At 38.3% G+C, this 15,703-nt stretch overlaps 2 protein-coding genes across 5 annotated transcripts; both read right to left on the bottom strand.

Annotated features, from left to right (window-relative positions):
- Positions 1 to 1,669: 1,669 nt before the first annotated feature.
- Positions 1,670 to 15,261, bottom strand: LOC106151921 (sarcoplasmic calcium-binding protein-like). 4 transcript variants are annotated; one of them, XM_087015694.1, is made up of 4 exons: positions 15,114 to 15,261; positions 13,892 to 14,004; positions 13,091 to 13,247; positions 8,918 to 10,125 (listed from the first exon to the last, which is right to left on the bottom strand). In XM_087015694.1, the coding sequence occupies exons 2-4, from the start codon at positions 13,973 to 13,975 to the stop codon at positions 9,722 to 9,724; spliced, it is 645 nt and encodes a 214-aa protein (XP_086871820.1). In that variant the 5' UTR covers positions 13,976 to 14,004; positions 15,114 to 15,261; the 3' UTR covers positions 8,918 to 9,721. The 4 variants fall into 4 exon arrangements, with proteins under 4 accessions (XP_086871819.1, XP_086871822.1, XP_086871820.1 ...); XM_087015695.1 differs by lacking the exon at positions 15,114 to 15,261 and adding an exon at positions 14,347 to 14,787; XM_087015693.1 differs by lacking the exons at positions 8,918 to 10,125; positions 13,091 to 13,247; positions 13,892 to 14,004; positions 15,114 to 15,261 and adding exons at positions 1,670 to 3,106; positions 3,372 to 3,528; positions 4,149 to 4,389.
- LOC147761173 (sarcoplasmic calcium-binding protein-like) lies at positions 5,516 to 7,901 on the bottom strand. The gene is made up of 3 exons (XM_087015692.1): positions 7,720 to 7,901; positions 6,578 to 6,734; positions 5,516 to 6,250 (listed from the first exon to the last, which is right to left on the bottom strand). Exons 1-3 carry the CDS (start codon positions 7,864 to 7,866, stop codon positions 5,844 to 5,846), a joined length of 711 nt encoding a protein of 236 aa, XP_086871818.1. The 5' UTR covers positions 7,867 to 7,901; the 3' UTR covers positions 5,516 to 5,843.
- Positions 15,262 to 15,703: the final 442 nt, after the last annotated feature.

Raw genomic sequence — 15,703 nt, 5'->3', positions numbered from 1 at the left:
CTTATCTGTTGAACGATCCTCCTGATAGTGTGGCCTCACAAAGTACTGTTAATAAAGTACAGTTTTTGTACTGTTAAAGTGTTATACACTGTCCACACTCACGTGTTGCATCAGTTCATGTTATCCGGAGTCTCGCACTTAATAACAGTCCCGCACTTCATTTACATTATACAAGTATGCAGGCACATACGGTAATTACTCATAAAAATTAAACAACAAATTAGCTTTACTAAAATAATTATAACGTCACATCAGGTAGTTAAGATAATTTTAAGAATACAAAAACAAAGGGTCACCAGTCTAGTTTTTTTCTCACAGCTAACTTAAATTTAAAGAAAAACAGGCATTTTTGGCTTTTTCAAACTTTTTCTTCAACCTTGAGTAAAATTTTGTCAATTTGCCATAAAGTAAGGCTGGTGACCGTATGTTTTTTTCTTTTTCTTAAAGATAACCTGTGGAAAGTTTAAAAAAAACTGACGATCGCTTTTTTCACAAAATAAATTTTAATGAAAAAGGGGTAAAACAAGCATTTTATGAGGGGTAATTACCCCTATGCATACCTCTCTAGTGAGATAATCATTTAAAACTATTATCAAGGTTATAATTAGGGTTATAAAGTTATGGTTGGCCCACTGTTGAGATCCAGTTGATATGTCAACATTGACAAAGGGTTTACAAACACAGGTTGATTCAATGTTGAAATCCTGTTGATCTATCAACATTAAAAATTGATTTACAAAGAAAGGTAAATTCAATGTTGAGACCCTGTTGATCTATCAACATTGACAATTGGTTGACAAGAAAAGGTTGATTCAATGTTGAAATCTTGTTGATCTATCAACATTGAAAATTGATTTACAAAGAAAGGTAAAATCAATGTTGAGACCCTGTTGATCTATCAACATTGACAATTGGTTGACAAGAAAAGGTTGATTCAATGTTGAAATCCTGTTGATCTATCAACATTGAAAATTGATTTACAAAGAAAGGTAAAATCAATGTTGAGACCCTGTTGATCTATCAACATTGACAATTGGTTGACAAGAAAAGGTTGATTCAATGTTGAAATCCTGTTGATCTATCAACATTGAAAATTGATTTACAAAGAAAGGTAAAATCAATGTTGAGACCCTGTTGATCTATCAACATTGACAATTGGTTGACAAGAAAAGGTTGATTCAATGTTGAAATCCTGTTGATCTATCAACATTGAAAATTGATTGACAAAGAAAGGTAAAATCAATGTTGAGACCCTGTTGATCTATCAACATTGACAACTGGTTGACAAGAAAAGGTTGATTCAATGTTGAAATCCTGTTGATCTATCAACATTGAAAATATATTGACAAAGAAAGGTAAAATCAATGTTGAGACCCTGTTGATCTATCAACATTGACAATTGGTTGACAAGAAAAGGTTGATTCAATGTTGAAATCCTGTTGATATATCAACATTGAAAATTGATTGACAAAGAAAGGTAAAATCAATGTTGAGACCCTGTTGATCTATCAACATTGACAATTGGTTGACAAGAAAAGGTTGATTCAATGTTGAGATCTTGTTGATCTATCAATATTGATGGATCAACATCATCTCAACCTATCCTCAATGTTGAATCAACATTGAGTGCCCGCTGGGTGATTTGGCTGTACGACTTTGAAGTTTTCCACACACGACCATTTTTTCCTTATCTTTCTATTGTTACCATGCGTGAAATCATCCAAATTATAATGTAGGGATCGGTATTTGGACACGTTGTGTAAAAGTGCCCCTAATACACCATCTGCATACTCAGTGCCACAGTACCTTTGTATGTGCAAATTAAGAGTTACCCGGCGGTCTCTGTATGTTGCATCACACCTATAAATACCGCTGTGGCATTTTCCACATGCTCATCAGATATACACAGGTCTCCTATCATCATGGCATGGCATACATGGCATACATTTTTTTAGTTTCCTATTTATGTAATAACTTCTCTCTTTCTGTTGATTGTAACTAATCATTTTAGACAGGTTTATTGATACCGGTACATGTGTCCTTTATCTGTAGCTGCTAGACGGGGTTAAATCGTAGGCTGGAAGCACTTTATGACAGTAGCAGCTGACAGTCTGCAAAGACAATGCCAGGCAGTGAATTTTTGATAAGTATAAGAAATTAATTGCATATTATTCATAAGTCTAAGTAAATAAAGTATAAGGAGATTTTAAAACCAAAAGGGGACAATGTCATCGCCTGTGTTTACCCCTTTGAACGTTTAGAACGGAATGAATTATACTTGTGCTAGTTTTCATGTACCATGAACTTTACCTTGTTGATACATCGACCGTATGTTTGCAAAAAAATACATCCTTTTGTTTTGTTCTAGAAGTTTAATAAGAATGCATAATTTTTTTCTATAAACACTGCCAAATGCCTTACTGAAGTCAATATAAGATGCATATTATGTACAGTTACGGGTGCTGTTATTACATGAATGGAGTCACGTTTTAATGCTTTTAAACATACTGTAATGACGAGGTCTATTTTGGTGGGGCATCCTTCTTGCCATGAAAGTAATTTTTTCTACATACTAGTAGGGGCATTGAGTCGAAATGTTTTCCCACACAGCTTGTAATATGTACATAGGTTTACGTTTGATGTTAGGGCGTTACTTGCAATCCACTGCATTTTTTAATAACTTCAATTTATCAAAACAATTAATTTGCAAGTGGTCCAAGAAAATTATTGTAGGGGTTGTTTTCATCTTCGGTAAATGAGAAATCCATCGCTCCTTGAATGAACTCCTCTTTGCTTATCAAGCCATCGCCGTTTGTATCAAGTGTTTTAAAGACATCTGCCGAGCGCTCTGTGGGAATTCCCCAACTGTAGAAAAACGCCTCGTGCTCCTTTGGGGAGATGAAACCGTCTCCGTCAAGATCTATGGAGTCGAAGTCAGTGGAGGCAAAGCTTACAGCCGAATCACGGTAACTGGTGTTAACGGTTTGCAGGAAGTTGGAAATATACTCATCTTCTGAAACTCTGGAGCCATCCGGTTTGCCTATGTCTCTCGTCATTTCTTCCCAGATGTCTAAACGGTTTTTCAATACCTTTTTTGCTTCGTTTTCTGAAACAATAAAACAACAGAGCGAGATTCAACAAATGGCGTGATTACATGCACATCTCATCCAATTACCTTAGTAAGTATTCATTGTAATTGAAAAGGTTTTGATGTCACTTTAAGCTACAATCACGTAACATTTTGTTGTGGTCATAATTCATCATTTTGATATTGTAGCAAGTTAACACTAAGTTGATCGACTCATGTGTGCACAAACAACAGCTCTCTAATAAACAAAACTAATATAAAATAGAATGTTTTGCTGTGCTACCGTCAAGGCACATGTAAGCTGTAACGCGATGGGCGCTCAATTCAAAATCTCTCCTTGTCAGGTATCCGTCGCCGTCTACATCATTGGACCTGAAGAGGGTCCTGAATTTTCTTTTCCATATTTCCGAACCTTTCACCATAGGATAGTCGTGAGGGGTCTGGAATACGTGTGATGTACCTTTAGGTTAATTTGAACAAGATTCACATCAACTCACATTCTTTACACAAATTATTGAGAAAAACAGAAAAAACACAAATCCAAATATAACAGTTTAAATCTGACCATACATGAACAAGATGTAACCCTTTATTGTCCGTGAAGCAAGAGTGACATAAGTTTGCAAAAAATAGTTGTTGATCAGGGCTCTCATTGCATGTTGTCTACCATTACAGACAGAAGAAAAGAGTGCTATACCCTTTGCTAATTGTAACTAAATTCCGTCGGCAGGTCGGATTATCTAGATTTAAGAAAGAATAAATATAACACAGAATAAAAATCAAAGGGCCCGCTGACGAAGTGACTCAGCTGTGTGAGATGAATATTTTCTGCATCTAAGACTGGTTGCTTAGCGTACGTAAAGCGTGCGTTACAAGTATACACTTCTACGCTGTTCGGGGAAGGAAGACGTGCACTTCCAAAGAGGGGCTTTGGCCCCTTTACAACCCATTTTTCGGATGAGCAATTGTCGTTCACTAAATAATCTTGCTGCACTCGTACTCGTTATTTCTTTTTCAAGATGCACTATAAAGCTTTTGTTGTCTGGTGAAGAATACTCACTTTCTGTATGGAAATCGTCTGCTGCGAAAAATGACGCCAAAACGAACGTTGGACAAGTTTTTTGGAGAAACGTAACAACGACATTCTTCCGTTGTCTAGGGATCCGTAACTAAGTATTGGAAGAAAAGCGAGTTAGTTATACCAGAATGCAAATAGTTTTGTGTTCAGAGCTGCATAAAAAAATTGGGTAATCGTTCTTTTTATGGCTTTAAATGAAAAAGTCGATGCAGTAACTGACACTTTCGGGTTCACTAGCTACGTAAGGTATACATGAACATGTCTGTGTATATTCACAAAGACGTTCTTGCATGCTATAATGCGGCTTACTCTTTATCTTTATGGGAGGGGCGGTTTCAGTTTAAGGTGAAAAATATTTTATTGCATTGAATATAAGATTCTTTGTTGCAACAGTGAATATTACATGACACAATATGAATATGCGTATCATCAATTCACTACACCTCTCCCCTGGCAAAAGAAAGGCCAAAAACAGATCACCATATCGTTGTCACGGTGTCTGAAACAATTTGATAAGTCCCAAAACGCACGAGGTACCTGTCTCCATTTGTCTGAAAACAAAATATCCAAGCTACCGGTATGCAGTCTGCGCTTTATATGTCTGTGTGGGTCGGATCTCTTTAGGCCTTTGTACGCCAAACTTGACTTACACAGTCTGCCGTCAGTGATTTTACGGTTTTTGATCTATTTACAGTGTATTTCTCTTTAACAAATTACATCGTGTGTTAGCGGGTATATTGACAAGTCTTTTTTACTTCAGGTGCAGATCATATTACTTTTTGTCCTGACGCACCGTTGTCATTGCATTATTTTATAAAAAAAAAAGTTTCTGTATAATATTCGTGAAATATCATCTCGTAGGCCAATCAGTGTCACACAGTGTACCAGTACCTAAGGGGTAAAATAATTCATGATGTTGATTCTGTAACCGTTATTCTTAATTGAACGTGAGAGAATTACATACTGTCCCAAATGTCACAATTGTCACTGCTTTTCTATACTTGCCCTGCCTTTTGATGGTACTAGCCCTATGTGTAAGGGCGCAGATAACTTCTAGGTTGTGTATATAGGTGGGTGAATTCCTTCCTTCGTATGATGGAAAGTCCACATTTCAGGCCTACTCGCTATATGATTTTAAAACCGGGTGCATAAATTTGAAAACCACCTAGAACAACCTTAGACTGTACTCTAACTTTAGAGTACTCTATTTTATTGTCTCTATGGGGGTATATGGAGACTTTACGACATTCGGTTTGAATGCTTTAACCACTTTTGAAAGTGTTTTTTTTTTTTTTTTTTTCATTGTATTACATTAATGTGGCAGTCTAAGGTTGTTCTAGGTGGTTTTCAAATTTATGCACCCGGTTTTAAAATCATATAGCGATTTACGACAACCGTTTACTATCCAATCAAGGTGACATCCAAGCGTGGGCTCATCCTGTCGGTGTTCTGACTGATACTCCGAAATGCGATCTGACACACACCTTGAAAACGGGTAGTGTGGTCCGATATACCGGTTAATTCAGGATCCTTATGTGCCGAGTCTGGTAGTTGGGTAGGCCTGCATTTTATCAAAATGCTGGCAGTGGAAAGGGCACCATTGGTTTTGCAGGGTACATTTACGCTGTTGTCTACGTAATCTTGCCTTACGAATCAAAGGGACCACGAATGATTGTTTTATTTCACAAGTGGTCCGAAAAAGCAATTGTAAGGACTGTTTTCATCTTCGCTAAAAGTGAAATCTACCGCTCCTTCGATGAACTCCTCTTTGCTTATCAAGCCATCGCCGTCGGCGTCCAACACCTTAAAGACATCCGAAGAGTGCTTTATCGGGATTCCCCAGCCGAAGAAAACTGCTTCGTGTTCCTTTGGGGAGATGAAACCGTCTCCGTCAATATCCATGCAATCGAAGTCGAAACTTATTGAGTCAACCAGAGATTCGCGGAAGTTGGAATTGACGGCAGCAAGGAAGCTTGACAGATAAGCCTCTTCTGACACCTTGAAGTCAGCAGCGTTTTTCCCATTTTTAACAATGGCTTCCCAGAGTTTTAAACGATTCTTTTTTAATTCTTTTGCCATTATACCTGAAGACAAACAAGAAAAACGATTCGAAATAAGAATAACTTCGCATATTAGATTTGGTTGAAATTTGACACATAAAACATAAACAGTAGTGAACGTGTTATTCAATGTCACAAATATCGGTTGAAATATTTATTTTGTACGCTTAACGTTCCATCTTCACTCAGATGTGAGATAATACACGGTCACCTGAGCGATATTGTAAAATAACGTGAAGGCTAATATAATTTTTATGTTTTACACGGTTGCACATTGGGCTGCCAATGAGAATAAAATGCAATTGATCACTTAACACAAACGCCTAGTTATAAATGCAGTTTAACAGTTACCGTCAAGGCTCAAGTAATCTGCAATGCGATTAGCACTCATCTCAAAGTCATTTTGGCTCAGATATCCGTCACCGTCTAAATCATGGGCTCTGAAGAATGTATGGACTTTGCTTTTCCAAAGCTCTGATCCTGTCACAACCGGATAGTCGTGAGGAGACTGGAATGAATGAACTCTTCAGTGACGAATGCCATCCAATACAGTATATGTATTAGTATAGTATGTTCTGCGTTATGTATAGTCGCCGATTGAAACCTTCGTATATGAAATAGATTAACAAATAATGTACGAAAAAGACATTCGTTTTGATGAAACATTCTGTTGAATTCTATCAAAAAACGTCGAATATGTCACATTTTTACAGGTACATATCATGATTGTGCTGACGCTTTGGTGCATTTTCTTTATGATAAGAAAATAATTACCTGTAAAATAAATACATTGTCGTAGCTGTGATATACCCGGTACATAAGTGTGTGCATATCATTGGCCGCATTTACATCGAGAAGAGCCGAGGCTCAGCAAGGCCGAGACCTAAATATGGTGGACGTACATGAAACGAAAACCGCCTAATCCTTTTATGGTCTCTCCGCCTCTCACACGCCTCCCCAAGCGAGGGTACAGTCATTAAATCTCGCTTCCATTGGCCTGGAAGCTACCTGAGAAAAAATTAAGTGCGCAAGACCATCAGTTAAACTCGAGGTGAAGAAAGCATGGCAGCTGGAGGCGATCGAAGGAATAAAGCTCTTCTGTTCTATTATCTTTCAAAACAGAGACAAAAAAGGCATGAATTGGCCCGTAGAGCAGCAATGAATCGGCTATCTGCAGAGATAATGTCAGCTGACCCAAGACCAATGAGCATGCGCACTTAATTTTTCTCAGGTAGCTTCCGGACGAATGGAGCCGAGATTTAATGACTGTACCCCAGCAGGGACGACGCATGGGGAGGCGTGTGAGAGGCGGAGAGACCATTAAAGGATTAGGGTGTTTTCCTTTCATGCACGTCCGCCATATTTAGGTCTCGGCCTTGCTTAGCCTCGGCTCTTCTCGATGTGAATGCGGTCATTGTTGCTATCACGATTTCATTTGAGCTCCGTTTTCTGCCCTTAGGCGAAAAAAGTCATGTCAGTTAATGTACACTCACCTTTTTCAAAATGATCGGTTTTTGGGTAAAACGCCGAAAAATCGTGGCCTGTAAGGAACGACTGGCAAGAATAATCCTCTCCATTGATGCCGTGATCTGGGCTCTGTAACTCGAAAGCATCGCGTATTGCGAATATTGATACCACATAGAGATTACAGTATATTACATGGGTCGAGTATGGGCGTGTTATGGAATCGAGACGCTTGCGTACAGCCACACTAATGAATGCTCTAAGTTCAAGGTCAACTATTCTGTTTGCTGACTTTGAAATAGAAATAAACCACAAAGAAGAAATGCGGGTGAATTGAAATGCATTTTTATGGGAGAACCATGGTGCCTGTAAGAATAAATTTCAAATTCAACTTTGACTTTAATGAATACCAAATCTACGTGCACCATGGCGATTTATAGTTTACTTGGTCCAAAAAATATATACATGTATAATGGCGAGGCGTGAATTGGTTTTTAATATGTGATTTGTGCTCCCGGTGTTGACGTCTCTCTGCCACTCGAAATCAGTGGCGGATTTAGGGGGGGAGTCACGGGTGTCCAGACCCCTAAATTTCTGAAAATATCACACCAGTGCCCTCCACCTTAAAATTAGAATTTGGACTAGCTGAGTCATATTTCTAAACCGTACCAAATGGCACTGTTCTCCCTCTAAATTACCAAAAATTTTCGAGGCCCTCCAGGGGGGGTCGGATTTGCATCCGTGGACCCCCTTCAAATAATCATGGATCCGCCCCTGAAAATATATACGAGTTCCATTAGTGGTTCGTGTCGTATCGAGTTTGTCTGTCAGCATGGCATTTGGAGCTGAAATTGCATACGACCCGTGTAACTGAAGGTCTGTGTAACAGCAAGTACGCCCTCCATTTGCAATAATGGTAAAAGTTAGCCTGACCTCAGTGGGACAAAATCTAGGGCGAGGCCTGACAAATGAAAGGAAAGCGGACTATCTATCATGAAGGGATCTCTGTCACGATGCACCGGCGCTTGAAATACTTTTTCCATCTCTTTCCCCTTTTCCCTGGGCTCAAAATGATGACAAATCAGTTTCGTAAAGCATTTTAGGTTGGGTTCCCACAGAGCATATTAAACCACAAGCTCCAGTGCTCTAATGAAGGCCTGAATAAGGGAAGATTTTATAAGTGCTGAAAGCGAAATTTATAAATACATCTAGAGACAGATCAGTAAATACGCCAAAAGTGTTTATTCCATGACTCTTGTGTCAAAATATGCCTATGACATTTACGCAGAATTATAAAGGCGAGATAATAGTGGGCACAATACTATACATTTTTATTTATCCTTGCCATACATACAATTGAAAAGCATTCACAATTCAAATATACATAAGCATGCTTAACAATACAAATATACAATCATACATAAGAAGCGGGATTTCCTTTTTGTTTACAGTGTGCCATGAAAAATCCCGATTCCAACAAAACTGCCCAAACGAAATGTCTAACATACATCTAGTATGATCTAACCGAAAGTGCCTGCCTAATAAATCCAGAGCTATTTGAAGAATCCCCGATCTGGATAAATATATCCAGTAAGTACCTCGTATAGTTGTCGCCATGTGCTAACCTCAAGAAAGTATACAGTAAATTAATAAAAAGAACACTATAAAATTACAGAATTATATTACTACTACTACTGTCATTACTTCTGTCATTGAACCTGTGCTATCATTGCTTCGTTTTTAGAATTCGGCCTCTGAATATAATGTGGTAGACCAATTTTCAACTTGCAAGAAACGCCCGTGATATTATTATGAATGTGTAATAAATACCATTTTTAACCACTGATCTCAAAGAAACGTGATGGAAGAAAGGGAAACCGTCTGTAGAAACATTAAGATGTAAGTAAATATGTATACATTTAGACGCTAGCTACTATATACAGTGTTAATATGTATGTCTGTAACCTTTTGTTTAATAGGTGTTGTGGCCTCCATGATAAAATCTTACGAGCTAAAGCGCCCATAAATAGTTTATTTCACAAGTGGCCCCAAAAAGCAATTGTAAGGACTGTTTTCATCTTCACTTAAAGTGAAATCCACCGCTCCTTGAACGAACTCCTCCCTGCTGATCAAGCCATCGCGGTCGGTATCAAACGCCTCAAAGACTGCCGCAGAATGTTCTGTCGGAATCCCAAAGCCGTAGAAAAATGCTCTGTGTTCCTTCGGGGAGATGAAGCCGTCGCCATCAAGATCCATTGAATCGAAGTCATTGTTTACGAATCCAACAACTGCTTCGCGAAATTCGGTATTTAGGGTAGCGAGGAGATGAGAAAAATAAACTTCCTCAGAAACTTTGAAGTCATCCGGATCCCCGCCTTGAACAATCCCTTCCCAGATTTTTAAGCGACTTTTCAGTAAATCCTGTGCCGCTTTGTCTGAAATAAACATAAAAAACGCAAAACTAGATTTTAGTATAAGAAATACTGGGAATATTTCAATTTTATTTGCAATAAATTAAATTAAACCCATATTTACATTCAATAAATGTCACAAAGCCATGAAAACAATTTAGCTGTTAATCTAACACACTGTTAATTTCTGTTAAATAATGTAACATAAGTCATAATATTGATACTTTATTATCTCTTGCGGTAAACTGCCCCCAGAACAATAGCGAGTTGTATATTTAATTGAACTACTCGTATACTCTTAACATGACGTTAAAGGACAATGTTCATGTAAAAATCCATTTCTCGAATTTTGAAGATACAGCACTCAATCTATACACTAGAGGTATGTTTTAATCGATCCCCGCCATTTAAAAATTATAAAAACAATCTATTAGTAGAAAAAAAAGCGTTTTAGTAAACCTCACCTCAATATGCAAAAATGAAGCAACAGATCTGGGTCACGTGGTACTGTGACGACAATCACGATAAAGGTCTATGAGACTCTGAGCTGCATGTTGCATACAGACGGAGAAGTTAAGGAAAGTTGTGTAGAACGGAGTTGAGGAATTTTCGTTATGCCTCGGTGTGTTGCCGTGGGATTCAGCAAAATTGCAGCTCTCGTTGACAATCTTTCTTTGTCTGTGACGGTCTTCCGTGACTTACTTACTAACTTCGGTGACAATAGTTGCGATGCTCTAGATCATGGTCACCTCACAGGCCCGTAGCCAGCAATTTCAAAAGGGGGGTTCGTTTTCTGAAAAAGTGGACCTTTTTCCATAAAAACATCATGTACCTAGAACAAATTTTACCCAAAGTGGACCTTTTCCCAGCAAAAGGGGTGGTTCTTTCGAACCCCCCGAACCCCCCCTGGCTACGGGCCTGGCCTCAGGTGGTTTAGATCATATCAAGAGCTGGTAGTCTTTCAGATTAACTGTCATCAGTTGGCAAACTTACTGATTGCTGATGCATTTTAAATGCATTGTAGTTGACCAAAAGCTCGTTTACAACAAACCTGTTAATTATGCACCGCTGCAATTCCCAAGCCAGGTAATAACAGGTATGAAACTCGTCTTGGTGGGCTTTCATATTTTTCAATATATCTCATTTATTTCATGGGGTTATTTTATTGGTATTTGTAAATGACGTTAAATATCAATACTTAAACAATTAAGTTCAAACACGGTCGCGAACATTAATAAAAGAAATTGCTCTCAGGGTATCTTGAAGCTTCCGTGGAAGAAAACGTGTTGAGGAAAAACAGGAAAAAGAGCGTTATATTAAAGAAAAAATGGGAACTGCTATAATAAAATGGTTCGTTATCCTAATTCGTTTATGCTTTGAGGATTTGTTTCTGAAGATTATTTCATCTGAAATATTAAATAATTTAAAAGATTGATCTATTTATAACTTGAAACGCAAATTCTGCGTCAGTACGCAATTTTTTTTTTTTTTTTTTTTTTTTTTTTTGCAAATTTGTAAGCTTATAACACCGTGCTATTATAAAGATCTACTCAAGAAAAAAATTTGCTTGGGTAAAATTGAGTACGGAATGAACTGGAGACACTTGGCTTGTCATTAAGTTTACACGAAAATATGTCAGGTAACTTTATACTGTCTTTGAAAGAGTAAAGATTGAAAGATAATTTTAGACAAACTTTGACGGGGGAAATACCTACAAAGAGTAATGGGCTATTTCGCCAACATCTTGTTGAAAATTTTACACTGCAATTCTATTCAAATAAGCTAAGGAACTAATTGCCAAATTAATACTCTCATCACATAACAGGGGGGTAACCAGACCTGCAAAAATTGTACGCACATATTTAAAAAGATTACAAGCACATACAGCAAAATGTAGACTTACGCAAAACATGAAGGACAGCGTACCGTAATCACAGCAAATGTACCTCATATAGTAGCTTAATTTCCATTAATAATAAAATCATCATTTAAGTCAAAAATATTCTTGCGATTTAATAACTATTTTAATTTACCCAGAACGGTATATTTATTTTAAAGGCGGTTAACTGAAATATAGTTTTATGATTTGTTTGTGAAAATTGCCCATGTCACCCTGTTAGTTTGGAGGTCTAAGCTGGATCAAGTCCGTGTTAAAATTCCTATGAAGTTGTGCAGGAAAAATTCTTCCTTTCTTTCTCTAGCTCCTCGATAAACCTGGTGTTCAGATTTTATCTAGTACCCCCAGGTCTACGGGAGCTGCGCTTTGTAACTAACGCACAGGTAGATTTTTACCTGAGATAACTGGAGTAAAGCTTAGATAGAGAGTGCGTTCGATACAAGCAAGACAAATTGAATGCCATTTAACCCTCTAATTAAGAGGTAAAGGAAGTTCCAGTTAGATGGATGATTAAGATAGGACTTGTCAAGGTAACGGGCATTGTTTACCTCAGTTTAATAAAAGTATGCAAGACGGAGTGTCAGCGGTTTAATAAAATAACATGGACTTCATATGCAATAATCAACATTTCCCTTAACTCATTCAAATGCAGTGTTTTATACAACTTGGGATAACCATAATGAAATGCTTGTTAAAGAAATGACTAGACGGGAAATGGTTTTACACAGCTTCACGAGGATTTAGACCCCTCGGGTAAGAGATTTGAATGAGTATAAACTTTTATCAGAAGCCAGATAGAGAAGTCATCTTACAGGTAGACAATGCAGCTCAGTTTGACAGCTAAGCACGCTCTGTTCTCCAGTGGCTCGATTGTCGTCATTGGACCACGTGACCACGTAGCTCATTAACTCCCAGGCCGAGCAAATAGGACGTTTTTTAAAGCCAAAAATTTACAAAATGAGCTTTTAATTTGTGTATTTGGATTAAGATATCGTTAGTTGGGCATGTTTTCTGAAGAATATGTTCCGTTCAGGCCATTCTGACGGCATGAAGCAAACCCTTTAACTTAATTTCAGGGGTTGGGGTTATTACCATCAAGGTTCATGTAATCAGCAACGCGATGAGCAGTCATTTCAAAATCTTTTTTGGTCAGAAAGCCGTCGCGGTCGATATCATGAGCTCTGAAAAACGTGCGGATTTTTCTTTTCCAGTGCTCCGATCCTGTCAAAACCGGGTAGTCGTGAGGAGACTGGAATAAAAGGAATAGAGAGCATGAAAGAAGTCGGCCTTTTCATATGCAATAAAAGGAAATCCATATCACAACTTGCAAACAGCCATTTCTTTTCAAGTTAATAATATTATGTAAAAAAAAACTGTCCCTTTTTGTCGTTGAATTGTTAACATCAAAGGTTTTTCAAGTGTCACGAATACTAACAGGCGATGAGGGTAACATGCAGCCATAGTAAACAGTATTATGTCACACAGCTTTAAATAAGTTGCATGGTAGCCATAACAAACACTGTTATGAAATGCAACATTGAACAAGTTGGTCCCCTGCTGTGAAAGATATAAAAAAAATATATATATATATATATATATATATATAGTTATTTATCAAAGTGGTTATTTGTGTGTGCCTATAGTGTGCATAGTGTGCTTTCACGTGTCACTAAGTTAATGGTCATGGCCATCGAGGTTACGTCACTTAGTGAACACTTTTAAAAACAACATGACAGTACGTGTCTGAGCTTTATTGGTTAAAAACAAAAAGGAGCATTTTGGGGAGAAATTGCCTACCAATATGGTGTATAGAATATACGCCTGAGTGCATTGCATCTATATATACACCTATCTATTTCTGTGGGGCTACATGTATTGTGTACAATAACTCACCATTTTCACGAAAAGTGCCTTCTGTGTGTAACGCCCAGAAAATACGTCTTTTAATAGACGTTTCGAGAAAAGAATCCCCGCCATCAGTGCAGCTCCTGCTGTCCTCTGCTCAACTACAATGTATACAGATTGAAGCATGAAATCGTCTGTATTTCTGTTAAAAGAACAGTACGAAAATGGTTTAATATTTTGTATACGACGTTTGGATGGAAGGTTGCCTGAAGTTGCACACAATTTCAAGCAAGGTTATCATAATTTATCATAACAAAAATCGTTATCGTAACAAAATACTACATGTACCTGCATGGACAGGCTGCAAATGTGTGTTTATACCTGGAGTTCTAAGTAACTACACTGCATCCGCGATTTACTTAAACATACCATTTTAAGTTTTCTGTTTGAAAGTAGAAACGCTTCAAATAGACACGTTTAATTTGAGCAAAAACTACATTTACCGCCGAAGACTGGGATTGATTTCAGTGCAGTGCAGGTGAAATTAGAAACTGTTTAACTTCAGTATATACATGTAGAGTCACCCCTTCTTTCAAATAAAGTATTCACTGGTTCTACGGTTCTAACGGAGTGAGATTGTAGATCACTGTCAGGGGTAATCCTAGAGAGGGGTAAGAAACGTCCATTGTTCTCGTCAGTGAGGCTAACCGAATTCAGGGTATGTACGCAAAGACAGAAAACCATGTATTGTGGGAACGTTACTAATGAAGCCACTGGTAGTACTAGTAGATATCAGTCTGTAGTCTAGAACAAGCACCGCGTTGACGAGTGAACAGTTGTCAAAAACAAAAGACCCAGGTGTGGTAGATCGACTACTGTTCGCGCGTGCCGCAAAGACCAAGCCTAATTGCCCCTCAAGGTCACAAACTAATATCCGGTGCTGACGGTTATTATCATATAAGTAGCGCGTTTCCACCCCCTGTCACTGAGCATTGTGTCTCAGTTCTGATTATTTTTCGTCTTTGGTAGGCCTACCGTACACATCTGCACGGTAGCTGTGGTTGAGTTCTTCTCACCGTGATCAGGCAGGGAAGTCGCAGGGCTCTCCACCTGGTGTGCGCAGTACTTACCGTAATTTCCAAGCAGGGAGAGCACACCGGGTGAAGGTAGGAAAATGCACGAACACAACACAAAGGACGCATATAACTTACTAGTATTTGAAAGATATTCCACTTCATAATATATGCGTACAGTGAAAGATTCGACTTACCTCTTGCCTACGGTGCTTTTGACCAAGGTATGAGTACGTATATGGTTGACGCCCGTTTGTTTCACACAGATGTCCAGCGCGCAACTCCTTATATGCAGTGGTCACTGTCTGCAGTGTTGTGTGACAACCAGTGTCACAGGCAAGCGACCTCTGCGACAGCACAACAATGGTGACCGTGGTCAGTGCCTGGACACTTTTCAAATCAAGATAATGAAGTTAGTCCCTAAGATCTGACCAGAAAATGCGTTTAAAAGTGAGTATGCATGCTCCTCCATTTTGCGAGTGTAGAATATTGGGAGTGTTATGAACTCCAAATGTCACAAAATAATTGCTTTTGGGTCCGTTAACTTCATATTCCTTGCCAATATGCCATGATTTGAACATTTAGATTGGCCAGCCAATAGGAGCAGTCAAATTGACGACTACTCTCTTGTGAACTAGGCCGTTACTATCATAGGGAAGCAAGAAGAGCTAGTGAGTACTGGTACACAACCAAGCCAAGCCCCTCAAAAACGCCAAGGTCAAATTACCCGGAAGCCTTATTACTGACACCATAGGGCTTCCTATTGGTTAAAAGGGATGAATTTTTC

The sequence above is a fragment of the Lingula anatina genome, chromosome 6, assembly GCF_051362555.1.
Source record: "Lingula anatina isolate TDL-2025a chromosome 6, LinAna3.0, whole genome shotgun sequence".
NCBI lineage: Eukaryota > Metazoa > Brachiopoda > Lingulata > Lingulida > Lingulidae > Lingula > Lingula anatina.
The sequence above is the reverse complement of the archived record's forward strand: the minus strand, read 5'-3'. Positions and strand labels throughout refer to the sequence as shown.

Excerpts from the sequence above, each read along its gene's own strand:
- LOC106151921 (XM_087015693.1), bottom strand. The coding sequence starts at position 4,232 with ATGTCGTTGTTACGTTTCTCCAAAAAACTTGTCCAACGTTCGTTTTGG. Across the intron at positions 3,529-4,148 it reads AGACGATTTCCATACAGAAA|ACCCCTCACGACTATCCTAT; the intron begins GTGAGTATTCTT and ends CACGTATTCCAG. Across the intron at positions 3,107-3,371 it reads AGCTTACATGTGCCTTGACG|AAAACGAAGCAAAAAAGGTA; the intron begins GTAGCACAGCAA and ends TTATTGTTTCAG.
- LOC147761173 (XM_087015692.1), bottom strand. The coding sequence starts at position 7,866 with ATGTGGTATCAATATTCGCAATACGCGATGCTTTCGAGTTACAGAGCC. Across the intron at positions 6,735-7,719 it reads AACCGATCATTTTGAAAAAG|TCTCCTCACGACTATCCGGT; the intron begins GTGAGTGTACAT and ends CATTCATTCCAG. Across the intron at positions 6,251-6,577 it reads AGATTACTTGAGCCTTGACG|GTATAATGGCAAAAGAATTA; the intron begins GTAACTGTTAAA and ends GTTTGTCTTCAG.